This window comes from Lethenteron reissneri, chromosome 36 (assembly GCF_015708825.2).
Source record: "Lethenteron reissneri isolate LAM-NWPU_2019-01 chromosome 36, ASM1570882v1, whole genome shotgun sequence".
In the NCBI taxonomy this organism is placed as follows: domain Eukaryota; kingdom Metazoa; phylum Chordata; class Hyperoartia; order Petromyzontiformes; family Petromyzontidae; genus Lethenteron; species Lethenteron reissneri.
Genome location: NC_083814.1, coordinates 3,343,857 through 3,361,000, shown reverse-complemented (window position 1 = coordinate 3,361,000; position 17,144 = coordinate 3,343,857). Strand labels below are relative to the sequence as shown.

The window sequence follows — 17,144 nt, the reverse complement described above, 5'->3', positions numbered from 1 at the left end:
CCGTCACTGTGCCTCTGGATATAGTCCAATCAGCGTCATGTCACGTTCTGTGGAGTACCACCTCTTTTTGGGCGATTTCACTCCGGCTGAGAATCGCCCCGAGTGGCCCCATAGACTTACATTCAAAGATGTTTTTTTTCGAACGGGGGCGCTGCAATGCATTCTCTATGGCTTCCGGGAGGGCTCGCCCTAACGTGCTTACAGTCATCATACGTATGCACGTTTCATCCAACAATATAATTTGTCGCCACCTAGTGAAATCTTTAATAAAAGAAACTTGAGTGGATTGTATATTAATAGTGAGTATAGAAACAAACAAGATGTATTGTAAGAGTCACTTTATTTTTCATTAATATTAAAGAAGTGAAGTTGCCTTTACATGCTTAAGCTGTTAATTTATCCATTGCATGGGTGGACCTTATCCTTATCAATCATCCAGACATTTGCCCCCCCTGAGAGATTTTGCAGGATCCGCCACTGCCCGATGCACAAATGGAAAATTTAAAACTGCCCTGTGTGCGGCTGTGGTTATCCTGAACAGACCACGTATAACAGTATGATGACACAATGCCCCGATACGCAAATACGAAGGAGACATCATCACAGCGATGCACTCCGTTGCTGCTGACGCGGTTATCTGGTCTTAACAACCTGAATGTGAAATTGTAGTTGTTGTCGCTGCATCTACATCGGCAGCCATACGAAAGAAGAAGAGTGTGAGTGAATGCTGTGCGGTGTGTTACAAGGTTCAATTATTGGTATTGTCATTGAGCCACCTTGACCGAATTTGCTCCAAAGAGAACCACGAGCGCAGGTAAATAGATGGCAACAGTCGCGCTCGAGACAAAACCACGGTCACCTCTAATTTCTGAATGTTTATTTAGCCCTTTCACAATTTCACGGGGCAAATATTCAAGGAAGGCAGAAGAAGAGGTGGGTGGGCGACGTGGTGCGATCGGACACGGTGGCCCGAGGAGCAGAAAGAGAGACGGCGCAGGACAGAGCAGCGTGGAGATGGTTGGCAAGGACAGCGGACCAGCCCACGTGAGTGGGACAGACGCGTGGAAGAAGAAGCAATATTCAAGTCAAGGTAAAACAAAAAACTTTGGACGTGTAAGCTGTTTATTCGGGTTAGGCCATGTAATGATTTCACCAAAATCGTGTCATTAAGACCCTCTACTGCCCGAGCCAGCCAAACAAAATTTAACCTGGCAATTGTTTAATTGATTAACGTGGCAATTGTTTAACCTGACACTTTGTATTGTTTTAGCTCACGGGTAATCTGAAGAACAATTCTTACAACGAAATTATCGCAATTAAAGACGACGTTTCGTTTGAAACTATGTCAACATAAGACTCAGGAAGTTAGGATAACAGTCCAGACAGTCAGAATAACGGCGTTACACGATAATGAAACAGGAGTAACCAATCCGATTTAAACAATATGTTAACGTTACAAATTAATGTATGTACTTTGTCATCATTAATTAGGGACAGTGATTAACATTATATGCATTTTATATAATAACTACTTGTGAATATACTAGCCCACAAGAGGATAGCATTGTTTTGCTCAGTGTCCGGTTCAATTTACCTTTACAACACTTTGCACTCCTAGCGCGGTTTTGCATTGTTTGTTGTTTTAACGTCCTGACCCGCCTCCTTACTGGACACATGTGAAAAGAGCTTTATAGCTCACCGGATTCCTCCAGTATAAAATAACAATTCTAATGATGATGATACTCATACTCTTTGGTTATTTCGGTAAAGTCACGTAGGTATAACATTTATTTTATACTTATAAAATTATAAATTTTACACCTACGTCATGTAGGTATGAAATTTAATTTATTTTATACTTATAAAATTATAAATTTTACACCTACGTGACTTTACCGAAAGAACCAAAGAGTATGGATCCTTGCAGTCACGAAAACTTCAAATCGAGATTGATGATGATATTCCTATAGTAGTAGGTTTTTACCCTTTTAAACTGGTACAAAACTGACACCTATATTCAAGGCATCATGTTTGCAATAACCACAACACTACTTGTGTCAGTTTTGTACCAGTTTAAAATGGTAAAAACCTACTACTATATTTTGCCACTGGTAAAAGAGATCTCATAGTGATGATACTCCTCTGTGCGCGGGGGGGGGGGGCATGATCAATGGGCGTGCTTACCATTCAAGGCGTGGCCACGCGTTAGCTCCCATCAATGCGATTGGTCCAATAAGACGAGGGGGCGGGGCGGTGGGGTGTTTGTAGGCGGGGCAACGAGCCCCCTCCCCCTTCCCGCACGTCACTTGGCGTGGCACCGCTTCAGGTGACCCACAACCGCGTGGAACTTCCAGACAGCTGCGGCTCGCTGCCTCCTGTGCAAGGTGGGTGAGTGAATGAATGGGGACTTGTTCTGTCATTGTGAGTGCCACTCTGCCTGTGGTTGATTTGGAGGGGAATACAACATGGGGGAAAGGGCTCTTCATCCGACAGTGTTTTGCTCATGTCTGTTATTGATGACGGAATAAAAAGCGTGAACTCGAAGGACGCATTTGCGCTGAATGATGTTCGATACGCGCTTTAAACTTCTGCAAATGTTAAGAATAAACAACTTTAAACTGATTGTTTAAGGGTTAGGCACGCGGTATATCTCCGGTGAAGTTTACTTGGGAGTGACTTTAATATAGATTTTTTTTATTTAAACTTTTATATTGAAAGGCAGTGCACTGCCGTCATAGGGATTCTCAATTTAACTTTCAAGTATTTTATTTAATTGAAGCTTCAATCGCGTCTCAGACAGTACAGGGACGTGTGTATGTTTGTTGGACTTATTTTGCACTGTATGTATCCTACCCTGCTAATTAATCGGAGGTGCCTGAAGACAGAGGTGTTGGAAGTAGGGTCATTCATTAAACGTCGCCTATTACGGGCTTTGATTTCTTCTGCAGAGGGCAGTGCTATTGGCGAATGTGTTATTTGTGTATTGTCTTTGCGGATCACTGCCACTTAAGTTGCGTAGGTTCTTTTTATTGAATTTTCGTTCAACATGACTAAGGGTATTACATTGCTTAGACGTGTATGTGGATTCTTAATACTGTGTGCGAGTCTGAGTCTCGTGTGATTTGTACGTGCCCGGTCACAATCAACATATTTAGTGTTGAGTTTAGCTGTCCGTCTCGTGGGTTAAAAAAAAATAATCCACAAGATTTTAATTGTCCAGAAAGTAGACTTTTATTTTGGTTGAGAGTTGGTGTTAAGTTCATTGTGCGACAGTCTGTAGGGAGATGCTGCACAATCACTCGCTCAGAAGTGGAGTGTAAATTAGTCCAGTAAGAAAAGTAGTCCAACAACAACCAATTAAAACATCTAAAATATATACAGAGTATGGGTTAGCATTTACCCAGTCCTGTAACACATTTCGATTATAAATAAATCATGAATAGTTTGCATAAGCAGAGTTAAGCTGGCCCAAACTAATGCCCCTGAACTGCCAAGTGCTCATCCATATAAGCAATGTGATCCCTCTATCTTTCGACATGACACGAAATATGAGCGTCATTGTGGAGCATTTAACAATGTTTAATTAGGCAGAAATACGCGTCCTTCACGTATTTGCCCCTCCACGTTAAAAAAATAAGAGAAGTACAGTATTGTATTACACATCCCCATTAGCCACACAACTATTTTATACTGGTAGGAACCTCCTGGTTACACCAGCTCACAGAGGATAATTATATACCGTCCGTCGTGCATCCAAAAATGGGAGGGGTGGGGCTGGGTGGAGAGGGGAGGGGCTGGGTGGGGAGGGTGGGGCTGGGTGGGGGGTGGGAGGGGTGGGGCTGGGTGGGGAGGGGCTGGTCACCCCGTGGTGCCCTTATAAAACTCAATGTTTAACCTACTCACGCCGGCTTGTGCCCGCCCTCACAGTCGGCCATATTTGCGGAATACACCACGCCGCCGTTGACCCTGGCCATTGACCGAGCAACCCAACGTTCCTACCAGCTCCCTCCGCAGGAATGTGTTTTATATTTTACCAGGTAAGGCCCACTGAACTTTGTAGCTCTCTGTGGTGCCAATGCCTCGCAGCCACTCTGCAAGCACCACGACCCTCCCTGGCCCCCACACTGAGTAGACACACGCAGCGCACACACAGCGCACACACGTAGTGTCCTGTAGGGGAACGTATTCCTGGCACAACGGGTTTTAATCCGAAGGGTCCCTATGAGGAATGTCCCACGGTTTCCCAGTGCCAGGGGATTGGCCGACCCTCGCAGGACAAGTTGCAATGCGATGCCCCTGAGTTGGCTTAATAGTGTATGGGCGCAAAAAGTTTTACCGTGCCAGCCACAATGAATTATTCACGACATCGGAGAAGCTGCCGTTGAATAAGCGAGAAGGGCAGACCATGAGATCAGGGAATCGCAGCTGCCACGACCCTCCCTCCCCCGACCCCCATACCGAATACACACTCACAGAGAGGGCGCTAGCGCGGGGGGCTGTAGTCACTCGGTCGGTGGGGGCCCGGCGGGAGCCAACCGACGCGGTGGAATGGGGAACTGGCGGACGTCGCGCTCCACCTGCCTAGCGAGGGCGGTGGGGTGGACGTCGGGCCCCACATCTCTTTCAGAAACGACCTGGCCACAAATGATAGCTCAATGAAGTGGCTTATCACGTGAAAAATTATAGCAGCCAAATACTCTAATCACACGTTGATTCTAAGCGTGGAGGGAAAAACCGGAGGACCCGGAGATAAATCCACGTGACCACGGGGAGAGAGACATGAAAACTACAAATATATACACGTCAGGGTGGGTTTCAAACCCATGGCCTCTTGTATACTAGGCGATGTAGTTAACATCTCGCTTCCGTGGCGCCCTACACGTTTTTTACACCGGCAGACCCTAGACTCTGCTGGTACAGATGCTGGGTGTTGACACTGGTCGAGGATTTTCTTGTGTTGAACCTATACTGGTGAAATTATGCTCTCTCAGAAGACTGTTGCTGATGGGATGTATAAAAAACACTTTTATTTCCATTGACAGATATGTGAAGGAAAGTGTATTGTCTAATTATTTATTTGGTACATTTTAAAAGTGGGGTTTTGCTGTTCAGCTTTTGTGGATAACCTGATTATGCATTTAAAGCCTTTCTGCTGGTTCTATCAGCTGACAACATTTACAACAAGAATTCCTCTAATTACACTGTAGGGATAAACCCAATTTTATTTTCAATCTTTTTTTTTATTAGAAGAAATACTGTAAATCACCACTTGCAACTGGGAAATAATGGCCAAATCAAAGTGACCTCGCTTCAAACAATGAGCAGCAAATCGCTTCTATCGGTGGCACTGAGCCAGGAATAGACATTCTATATTCCCACTGTGGGGGAGCTCACATTTGCTTAAGATGATCAATGTTTACCTATGGATGAGAGAAACCCCACATTAGAGACATAATTTGACTGTTAAGAAAGTAAGTAGGCTTGGGAAGGAACATGACCCTATAAGTATAAAGGATGATTGCCTGCGCCACGGTGGCGAGATGCTATGTTCCACGCCTGGTATGCAGAAGTTACTCTTTGGTTCTTTCAGTAAAGTCACGTAGAAAGAAAAAATAAATTAAATAATAGCATACGAGGTTTCGATTGCAACGCATGCAATCAACAGGTAAAAATGAAAGAGAACAAACCTAGTAAACTTAGAAATAGAATGAAATACAACACAGAGAGTCGGCTAACATAAGTCAACACCTGACCTGCAGAAGGTCGCTCGTGGGTTCGTTCCCCGACCCTGACGCTTTTATATTTGGAGTTTGAATGCTCACTCCGTGGCCGCGTTGATTTTTTTTCACCGAGTCTTCCAGTTTTCCCCTCCATATTTAGAAACATACATTGAGATTATTTTGCTACTATCAATTTCCACATGATAAGCCACTTTGTTGAGCTGTCATTTGTGGCCAGGTTGCTTCTGAAAAATGAGTAAATACCTGAGTGGGCTTTACTTGGTAAGATTACAAATAGTTTTGTTTTATTTGTATATTGTTAAGTGATTTTTTTTCACCTTTCCTGTACTTTGCACTCTTATCGTGTTTTTGTGTGTTTTTGTATTGTTTGTTGTAACATTCTGAACTGCCCCTACTGGACATCAGTGAAAAGAGCTTTATAGCTCATCGGATTTCTCCAGTATGAATACATATTCTGATTATTCTTTGGTTCTTTCGGTTTAGTCATGTAGACAGAAAAAAATTATAATAAAATAAAGTGAATAAAAATTAAAATTCAAAAAATTCAATTAAAAATGTATAAATACACTAATGTAGACTGTAGCCTGCTTCTTAATTGGAGTGAGTGTACTGGCAGTCTATAATGTAGACTGCAGCCTGGTTCCTAACATCGGTGAGTGTACTGGCAATCTATAATGTGGACTGTAGCCTGGTTATTAAGTTTGGTGAGTGTACTGGCAGGGCTTGATGTGGGACAGCAGTTACATGTATCTTTTGAGCAATCATTGGAAGGACGTTATTAACCAGGTCAAGCCTTAACTGGTTGTTGATGTTTCCATCCTACCTGTTATTTTCATTAGTAATTTCCGACTCTCTGAGTTATGTTACCAATTTACATTACCAACTTTAATGTCTTTACATTAACGGGCTAAATGTCTCACTAACAAAGCCAATGTTGCCCCTTTCCCTCAAAGTGGCGGTGGCTCTCATTTTAGCAGACTATAACTGGCTGTGATGTTGTTGTGTGTATCTCTCTCTATGTGTCTCTCTCTATGTGTCTCTCTGTGTGTGTCTCTCTCTATGTGTCTCTCTGTGTGTGTCTCTCTACATGTGTCTCTCTGTGTGTGTGTCTCTGTGTGTATATCTCTCTGTGTCTCTCTGTGTGTATCTCTCTCTGTGCATGGGTGTGCCTCTCGGTGTGTGTCTCTCTCTCTCTCTCCTTCCCTCCATGTGGTGTTGTCCCCCGTTTGTTTCCCTCGTTTTCTAACGAGCTGGATGTCTCACTAGCACAGCCACCATTGCATTGGTTCGTTTACGTTGACATGCTAATCTCTCACAATACAATGGCCACCCCCCACGTCCACATTTACTAACACAGCCACCGTTAGCTGTGTTAGTAAATGGCGGCTTGCTATTCTTTTCCACCTCCATGTGGCCACTGCGCTGTCCGAGCTCTCGCCGAGCTTCAACTTTCTTACATTGACATGCTAATCTCTCACAATACAATGGTGACCCCCCACCGCTCCGTAGTAACTCCCCCACAGCTCCGTAGTAACTCCCCCACATTGTCATTAGCTGCCCCGCCCATCTCTAAACCATTTGTAAACAGCTCTTTGATTGGTGTAGACCTCCTGCAGGTTATGGTGACCTCTCCAACATTAACATTAGCTGCCCCGCCCATCTCTAAACCTTTATAAACAGCCTGCCTCGGCAGATTTACCCCACTTTTTTCACCTGAAGACGATTGCTTGTGTTGCGATCGAAACGTCGTGATATTGTTTTTATTTTTTTTATTTTTTCTATCTACGTGGCTTTACTGAAAGACCCAAAGAATATTTAGCTTTTTTTTTCGACTGAGTTGAACGTTTGACCAGAAAAGCCTTGTGATTTGTTTGGTGAATTTAGCATAGTTTGGTCGTAGTAAGAAAATTATACGAAGATATATATCATCGCCCCCCAGTAGGCAGACTCGTGCCCCTGTATGCAAGCCAGTGGCCTCCAAGTACAGAAAATGAATTTAAAATCTGACAGGCAGCAATTGTCTTAGTATCCGAAACTGTGTACGTAAAAAGATCAAGTATTCGCGCGTGTTTGAGTAAGATCGCAACTCTGGGTGCACAGCGGTGGGTGTTGGAGGTTACATCATGGCCACCATGATGTCATTGCTGCATGCGCTTCAGCCGCTTTGTGGCTGAGTTAAGTGTGTTTTATTAATTCTCTACGTAGGCTTTCATGGTCAAAGGTATGATTCATCATTTGGGTATTATGAGTCGTTTTTGGTTTCCTTTGGGTTAGGCCAGGGGTCAGTAATCAAAACAAGAAGAAGAGTTATTTTTACATTATGAGACCTCCTTTGCCAGTAGCAAGATACAGTGATCCCTCGTTTATCGCAGTTAATGGGGACCGGAACCCCTCGCGATAGGTTAAAATCCGCCAAGTAGGATTGGCCCCCTAGGAATTTCCGTATATGTGTGTGTGGGTACCAGAATGTTTAGAATATGTATATTTATACTTTATATATATATATATTTTACTTAAATCTATTTAATTATAAAACCTTAATATTATACATTCACTCTCTCTCTCTCATACGATACGTATTATGGTGTTCTACACTCACCAATGACAGTAGTATCTTGAGACTTGACTCCAGTAATGACGTCGACGACGACAACGATGACAATGACGACGATGACAGACCTGTGCAGTTCGATGAATGTGATGATGAATGATGATGATGATGGTGTTACTGCACAGGTATAATGAGGCCTTTAAATCAGTTCGAAAAATCCGCGATGCACTGAGGCCGCGAAACTTGAACCGCGAAGTGGCGAGGGATTACTGTATAGTAATAGGTTTTTACCCTTTTAACTGGCAACAAAACTGACACCTTTATACAAGGGATCATGTTTGCATTAACCACAACACTTGCGGTCAAAATGCAAACAAAAAGACAACTCTGATAATGTATGCACTGTCCTTGAAATTGATTGGTCCACACCCGGAGACAGCTTTTCTTAGAGCCCAGTCTCACATGGTGTTGGACCAGATGACGCCAAAAGGCGCACAACTCAAAGACAATGCAAATAAACCTCTATTTTAAGGGCCACAATGCATGTGCACACGAGACGGTGGTCCTTAATAAATAACGTCACGAAGCAGAACTTAAACAGCCGCATGCGGCCCCAGAGCCGCAGGTTGCTAAGCCCTGGGCTAGGCTGTGTAAAAATGTGCGACGTAAACCGGTGTTCTGAAGCAGTAAGAGATGTGACACGTTTGATTAAAGTGACACTTTTAATAATTGGCTGTTGTCGGGCGGGTCGAACCCAAAAATAAACCAATTGTGAATAATGGCATTGTTGTTCATTATATTTAGAATGAATGTAAACGTTGTCAATGTGGTGTGGTTATTCATTTAAATCATCAACGTTGTTTTTTTTTTACTTTGACAATCGACGTAATAGTGGTCTCGACAACACCTAGATGTGTGCTTTTGCAATTGTGGCACCTAAACTCTGGAACTCGTTGCCATTCGAGGTCAGGACTGCTGAGACACTTTACAAATCTTAAAATTTCGACTAAAAATGTCTGTTTAAATGGCTTTCTCTCTCTTTAGATATTTTCAAACGTCTTTCTCATATCTTATTTCCTTGGTTGATGTTAAACTATTTCTGCCTTTTCATGCATAGCACCCTGAAAAACAATTGTTTAAGGGTGCAGATACATTTAAATTTGTATTATAATTATGATTCTCTGCTAACTTACACAAATCTTATGCGTAACTCTCATATGGAATCGGCGTTAGGACACGTCTGGAATTACGTAATTTCTCGAATTCCGTAAGTGGGCCATCCTGTACTTCACCCACAGGTGCTGTCACATTGTGCCTGCAGGGACAGCTGCCGCCTGGGGTGCACTATCACGTGTTTGAGATGCGATATACAGTCATTATCAGTGTTCTTCTTTAGGCACCTTGGTGTGTGATTTCCATTACATCTTCTCTTCAAGAATCATAAAACCGTCATCATGCAAACTCCGATCATCCTCACAGCGGCTTTTGGCTAACCATCGAACAAAGACGCAGTCACCGCATCGCGGGCTTTCAGGTGCACTTCTGCAGCTGTTTGGAACGCTCTTCCTACCGATATTAGGAAGTCACTGGGAGCTACGCACTTTTAAATCATCTAGATTGGCAAACTAATGTCTTAAGAACTGCTTTTTGTGTTTAGTTTGTCGTGCTTCCCCCGCACCTCCTCTTAGCACGGTTGGCTACGTACGGTGCGAAAGAAGTTCATCATACGTACATACATGCATCATATTCAGCCTTTCAAAAGCACGCCAATCTGCTTTTGCCTGCCTCTTTATTGCTTTGTAAGAATGGTTAATGCAGATATGATTCCTTGTAAAAGGTTTAAGTTTGGTGTTTTAACATCTTAACACCTGTTTTGTTGCCAGAAAAAAAGGGAAAACTTATTCTCATATTTTGATGCTGGCAAAGGAGGTCCCATGATATGTATACCTGTTAAGAGTGGTTATAATGGCTGTTAAGAAAGTGGCGTGGCCTTTGGCAGGTCAGATCGTCGGAAGGGATGATGGCTGCTGCCGAAACTACCGCCAAAGTGCCAGACAAAGTAGGGAACACATCTGAGAAGGACATCCACGATGGAGATGGAGCGATGAAATCGGATTACGCGCCGGAGGACTCGTTTGCACGGGGTAATTAACCCCATTGGAAATGGGGTTCGTTGGTAATATTAAATTTATGGATGTATGTGCGCGTGTTGGGCGCCCCAGTGCGGTAATCTTGGGATTTAACGTAATAACTGATAAACATGTATTTCCAGGAGCAACCATGGAGGTGGAAGAAAGTAAGTGCCATGATTAAAAAAAGAGCTCTTTAATCGGAAAAGCGTCTTAAGTTGCAGCATGGAGTTCTAAGCCATTGAGCAAATTTATCCAAAATTAACCCACTTCACAACGGTGGGCTGCTGCTTGCCTGTTGCACAAGGAGAGATGGAAGAGCAGCATACTTGTAATTACTGTGGGAGACAGGAAGAGCGACGTGTGACTATATGGATCATTGACCCTTAAGAATAGTATGTGGGCCTGGGCAGGACACGTCGTCGCCAACCACAGGGACCACACCTCGCTATCCACCATAGCTCGGGGCAGTAGAAATAGTCTTGGCATTGGTCCTGATACATGGTATGAAACAATTTCGTTACCTCAATACAGAAGAATGCAAAAGTCCCTCATGATAGTCATGTTTAAGGGACTTATGATGATGATAACGATTGGAACCTCATTTGCCAGCAACAAAATATGATAATTGTTTTTTTACCCTTTTATCTGGCAACAAAACTGGCACCTTTTTTTACAAGGAGTCATGTTTGCATTGACCACAATACCTGCAGTCGGAATGCAATGTTAGACCAGATGACGCCAAAATGCGCCTTTTGGCGTCATCTGGTCCAACACAATGTGAGACTAGGTTCTAAAGAAAGCTGTCTCGGGTGTGGACCAATCAATTTCAAGGACAGTGCATACATTATCAGAGTTATGTTTTTTGTTTGCATTCTGACTGCAGGTATTGTGGTCAATGCAAACATGACTCCTTGTAAAAAAAGGTGTCAATTTTGTTGCCAGATAAAAGGGTAAAAAAACAATTATCATGATAACGATTAATAGAATCATGCATCACGATTTCATTTGAGTTAATGATCATGAATTCACAATCTATTGCAAAGTAATCTAAATGGATGCTATCGATGAGGGTGACGGGTTATCATTGCTTATGGGGGAATTTGTTTGCCATTGTTGGTTCTGCCTATTGTCAGCGCGCTGGTTTTCCCCAAATTGTGTTTTGGGCGTCACCGAGAGCCATTTGAACCGGTCTATGGTCACACATTTCAGTCGGCTCAAAATAATGTTTTTAAAGGTTTGGTTCTGGTTAACCGTTTGTGAATACCGGTTTGAACTGGTTTAAATAGCATATCTTTCTCCCGAGTAGCCTGCAATGTAGCATCAGACTACGTGGGAGAGCAGTTGTGCAAATATGCGTGGTAGCTTACATTGCAGACTCCATGGGAGAGGTCTACTTGGCAAAAAAAAATTCCACTCGTAAATTTTAATGCGCGGTGTTGCATGCGATGTGGAGATAACGTAGGATACAATTTTCATTTATAAGAGTCGAAACGTGACCGCATCTCAGGGCACCGTGCAAATAGTACGAACGTGCATGGAGATAATTTAAAGTGTCAAACTTTTTATTGGAGGGGAGGGGGAATGAGGCGTGGAACGCCCCAGGTGAGGACAATGATGGAACGGCTTTTGAAAAGGCGAGACTAGAATAGTTTCATAAAGTTACATACTAAAGGCGGCGGTGGCGGTGGAGAACAAGACAAAGAACAAGACAAAGAAGAAGACGAAGAAGCTGGACTGGAACGTGGGAAGTGAAAAATGGCCGTACGGAGCCGCCAGAGGAGAGGTAATGGGAGACGGCGACAGAAGAGGAGCAATCTCCAATTTAGCGGAATTTGGGGGGTGTCGACAGAAGGCTCCGATTGTTAAAGAAGGACGTGGACGCGAGCAGATTGAGATGAGGTGGGGTCCTTTTTGTTTTTACATCGGACCCTTAACGCTTCGGCCAATTGCACAACGTCGTGTTTTTAGCGAAGGGTTTGAGATGTAAACAAAGGAAACCCGAGTGTCAAAATTTAACCCACTCAGCGACTTGTGTGTTTCACCCTGCAACCTCTTCTCGACAGAATGCAAACGCAATGCTGTACTGTGTATCGTATTTCATACGATGTTGGCAATACTGGCGTGTGTGGCTATGGTATGTTCTTGCAAGAGCAATAATAGCCAAGTACCGTTTAAGACGATAACAGCATAGCTTGGCAGTGAGTGGACTGTCATGCGTTTTGGCCATGAAATGGTGGTTTTAATCTGTTTGCTAAGCGTCCCCAAATAATGTAACGTGTGAAATGTTAATGCATTTTTTATGACTCCCATTCCTCCAAAGCAGGGGGCTAAGCCACTTAACCACGGCGATCGAATCGTATTATTATTATTGTGTTTTAAAAGGTGGCGGTCGCAAATGTCTTGGCGCGGCGAATTTGAGTCTCAGCCTGGATGAACTTTAGGGTGTAATTAACCAATTTAATTAATGCCCGATCCACAAATATGAAGGAGACATCACAGCGATTCACTCCATTGCTGCTGACGCGGTTGTCTGGGCTTGACCACCTGGATGTGACATTGTAGTCGTTGTTCAGCATCTACGTCAGCAGCCGTACGACAATAAGAAGATTAAGGACCTACTTCTTAGAGCGATGGTTCTCAGTGGTGGTCCCCGGCACCACAGGTGGTGGATCCGCGACCCTCCTCCAGGTGGTCCCCGTGGGGCTGTGATCTGGATGAAAGTTGATCCAGACAATTATGACAACGCTTATTATACATTTTGGTTCGGACATTTTTAAAAATTAAATGTCATAAGTAAAATACTAATTAATGAATTTAAGGTAAACTACTCTGATTTAACTACTCTAACCCTAAGATCTAAATGCCCCCCAAACAAATATCCTACGGCGGCATTGAAAAAAAAACATGTTTTCTGTTCCGGTTAATATGAATAATTTCATATTACTGGTATTTGGAGAGATAAGTGATTGCGTTTTTTCACCAGGCGTGTGGGTCTTGGATGGTCCGCGGAATTTTTTTACACCGGCTGAGTGGTCGGCGGGCCGAAAGAGTTTGAAAATCACTGCCGTAGAGGAATGAAATTGCATCCGGGTTGCGGGTTTGTGCTTGGATGTTATCCTGCACGGAGAGGCGTTCAATTCACCCGACGGTAATACACTTCTGCCTAAACAATGAACGAGCAAAGCCGCAGTGCTCCTACCAAATGCTAACCCACGTGGATGAGGGACTGGATTTATTTCAGTAACTAAAGTGCCGTGCGACCCTCCCCCTCCTCCCTCCCCCCCACACTGTTGTGATTTTTTTTTCCTGATGGTAGTGCAGTGGTGATTAATTGGTAATTACTTTGCACACCTTACCATTGTGTGTGGGTAAAGAAAACATTCTCAATCAATATTGTCGGCCACAACGTGCAGAATAGAAACGTAGACAATGAAAGAGAACGTGTAACAAATGCACGGAGAGGTGCACGCTTGGAATTATGATAACACTAAAGTGTAAACATTTTTTATTTTACCAGGTATGTCCCACTGAGCTATTTAGCTCTTTTTCAGAAGCGACCTGGCCACAAATGATACCCAACGAAGTGGCTTATCATGTGAAAACTTTAGCAGCCAAATACTCTAAACGCGTGTTTATTCTAAAATGTGGAGGGAAAAACCAAAGGACGCAGAGAAAAATGTACGAGACCACGGGGAGAACATGCAAACTCCAAATATGCAGGCGTCAGGGTCAGGATCGAACCCACGACTCCCTGTATACCAGGCGCCACTATGGCTACATTTCCTTATAATAACCAGATCCTCTTGTCATCTGTAGCAAGAAGAGCAAGAAGGAAGCTGAACTTTCCGCACGCGATGGATTTGGACCAACTGCCATCTGGTGCCGCCCACCAGAGTCTTATCAGTGCCAGCGACGATGAGAACATGGTGGGTACGACGCACCCAGCATGGTACGGCTGTGAACCTTTGGCAGTGTCTTGATGCGTGAGTGACGTCAGCAAAACCTTGTTCTTACTCCTAATTACCGTCTGCACTGGTCAGTCGGGTAACTTGAACCTGCACTTAAATTGCAAACGTATCAGCAGAGCAATAGACTTTAGTGGCATTGTGCTAATAGACGATTATTGCCAGTCTTTGCAGTGGCTATAGCACTGTTCGGCGAACTGCTTTGTGTGTAGTGCCGTTTTCACATCGACGGCTTCAAACACACGATAATGTCTAATCCCAGCGCTATGTACAAAGTGTTCTATTGTACCTGGTGCTTTTCGTATCCATACCAGGGTGGATGAAACGTGCTTTATGTGGCATAATGAAAAGCTAAGGGTGTGCATTTATTACGTATTCTTATTGTGTACATATCCATCCTTTGATATTTTGTATTGGCAGAGCAGATTGAGTTTTGTTTCATAAAGAGATGAATATAAGTTTGACACATGGGGTGGAGTGGTCAGTGCCACACGCTTTGAACTCGGCGACCTGAGTTTGATTCCCGGCCACGGGTCAACATGTTCCGATAAAATTTGAACAGGTCCTGGGCACCAGTCTTCACCAGCCCTCGCTGACCCACATGGTGAAGTATGGTCAAACAACCCCCCACCCTAATTGCTGATATACATTGGGACCTCCGTTCAGCAGTGCACTGATGAAAAGGGCTGTACAATTATTCGTTAAGTATTTTGAGTGAAAAGTAATGAAGAAAGGTGCAATTTTAGACTCGCCCCCCCCCCCTGCCATAAGAACATGGAACTTTCACTCATGGCTCTGAGCTCTGAATGAGAAGTGAGAACCACCGGCTCAGTGGTCATTTGAGCAGGAAATCACTGTGTTTGATTTTGTAACTGAATGAGCATTATAATAGGGGTTTCCCCTTTTTTCTGGCAACAAAACTGAAACCTTTTTACAAGGAATCGTGTCTGCATTAACCACAATACTTGTGATCAAAATGCAAACAAAAAACACATTCTGATAATATATGCATTGTCCTTAACTGATTGGTCCACACCAGAGACAGCTTTCTTTTGAGCCTCTGAGCCTCGTCTCAGTTGGTGCTAGACCAGAGGACGCGAAAAGGCATACAGCTCAAAGACAATGCACTATCAAAGTAATGAGGGCTCGGGGTAAGCATCCACATCATTAGACCTCCTTTTGCCAGTACCAAAGTATAATAAGGGGAAAATCCTGTTATTATACTTTGGTACTGGCAAAGGAGGTCTAATGATGAATGAGCATTATGGCAGTGGCATCAGAAAGCAAAGACCTTTGTATAAAAAAATATGTGGCTTACATTTTTGCATTCGTGATAATTTCCAATTTATTAATTTTATTATTGAAGAAGTTATCTACACTATGGGGACCTCATTTGCCAGTAAAAATATGATAATTGGTTCTTTACCCTTCTATCTGGCAACAAAACTGACACCTTTTTACAAGGAGTCATGTTTGCATAGACCGCAATACCTGCAGTCATAAATACAAACAAAAGACATAACTCTGATAATGTGCACTGTCCTTGAAGTTGATTGGTCCACACCCGAGACAGCTTTCTTTAGAACCTAGTCTCACATGGTGTTGGACCAGATGACGACCAAAAGACGCATTTTGGCGCCTTTTGGCGTCATCTGGTCTAACATTGCATTCCGACTGCAGGTATTGTGGTCAATGCAAATATGACTCCTTGTAAAAAGGTGTCAGTTTTGTTGCCAGATAGAAGGGTAAAGAACCAATTATCATATTTTTACTGGCAAATGAGGTCCCCATAGTGTAGATGCTTGCCCCGAGCTCTCATACTCTGATGGTGCATTGTCTTTGAGTTGTGCGCCTTTTGGCGTCTTCTGGTCCAACCCATGTGAGACTAGGCTCGAAGGAAAGCTGTCTCGGGTGTGGACCAATCAACTTCAAGGACAGTGCACATTATCAGAGTTATGTCTTTTGTTTGTATTTATGACTGCAGGTATTGCGGTCTATGCAAACATGACTCCTTGTAAAAAGGTGTCAGTTTTGTTGCCAGATAGAAGGGTAAAGAACCAATTATCATATTTTTACTGGCAAATGAGGTCCCCATAGTGTAGATGCTTGCCCCGAGCTCTCATACTCTGATGGTGCATTGTCTTTGAGTTGTGCGCCTTTTGGCGTCTTCTGGTCCAACCCATGTGAGACTAGGCTCGAAGGAAAGCTGTCTCGGGTGTGGACCAATCAACTTCAAGGACAGTGCACATTATCAGAGTTATGTCTTTTGTTTGTATTTATGACTGCAGGTATTGCGGTCTATGCAAACATGACTCCTTGTAAAAAGGTGTCAGTTTTGTTGCCAGATAGAAGGGTAAAGAACCAATTATCATATTTTTACTGGCAAATGAGGTCCCCATAGTGTAGATGCTTGCCCCGAGCTCTCATACTCTGATGGTGCATTGTCTTTGAGTTGTGCGCCTTTTGGCGTCTTCTGGTCCAACCCATGTGAGACTAGGCTCGAAGGAAAGCTGTCTCGGGTGTGGACCAATCAACTTCAAGGACAGTGCACATTATCAGAGTTATGTCTTTTGTTTGTATTTATGACTGCAGGTATTGCGGTCTATGCAAACATGACTCCTTGTAAAAAGGTGTCAGTTTTGTTGCCAGATAGAAGGGTAAAGAACCAATTATCATTGAAGAAGTTTTTCAATAAATGTTTACCCTCCCACTTAAATTCCAATGGTAACATCAGCATCGGTTCAGAAGAATGCTC

General features: G+C 43.4%; 1 protein-coding gene across 4 annotated transcripts in view; it reads left to right on the top strand.

Moving 5' to 3' along the window:
- Nucleotides 1-2,318: 2,318 nt before the first annotated feature.
- Nucleotides 2,319-17,144, top strand: part of ATP13A4 (ATPase 13A4) — a 74,221-nt gene continuing 59,395 nt past the window's right edge. For 2 of the 4 annotated variants that reach the window (XM_061565896.1, XM_061565895.1), the window contains exons 1-2: nt 12,141-12,207; nt 14,241-14,350. In XM_061565896.1, coding sequence (XP_061421880.1) covers nt 12,180-12,207; nt 14,241-14,350 — 138 coding nt within the window. In that variant the 5' untranslated portion in view covers nt 12,141-12,179. Of the gene's footprint in view, nt 2,389-12,140; nt 12,208-14,240; nt 14,351-17,144 lie in introns of those variants that run through there. The other 2 variants (XM_061565897.1, XM_061565898.1) reach the window with 2 other exon arrangements.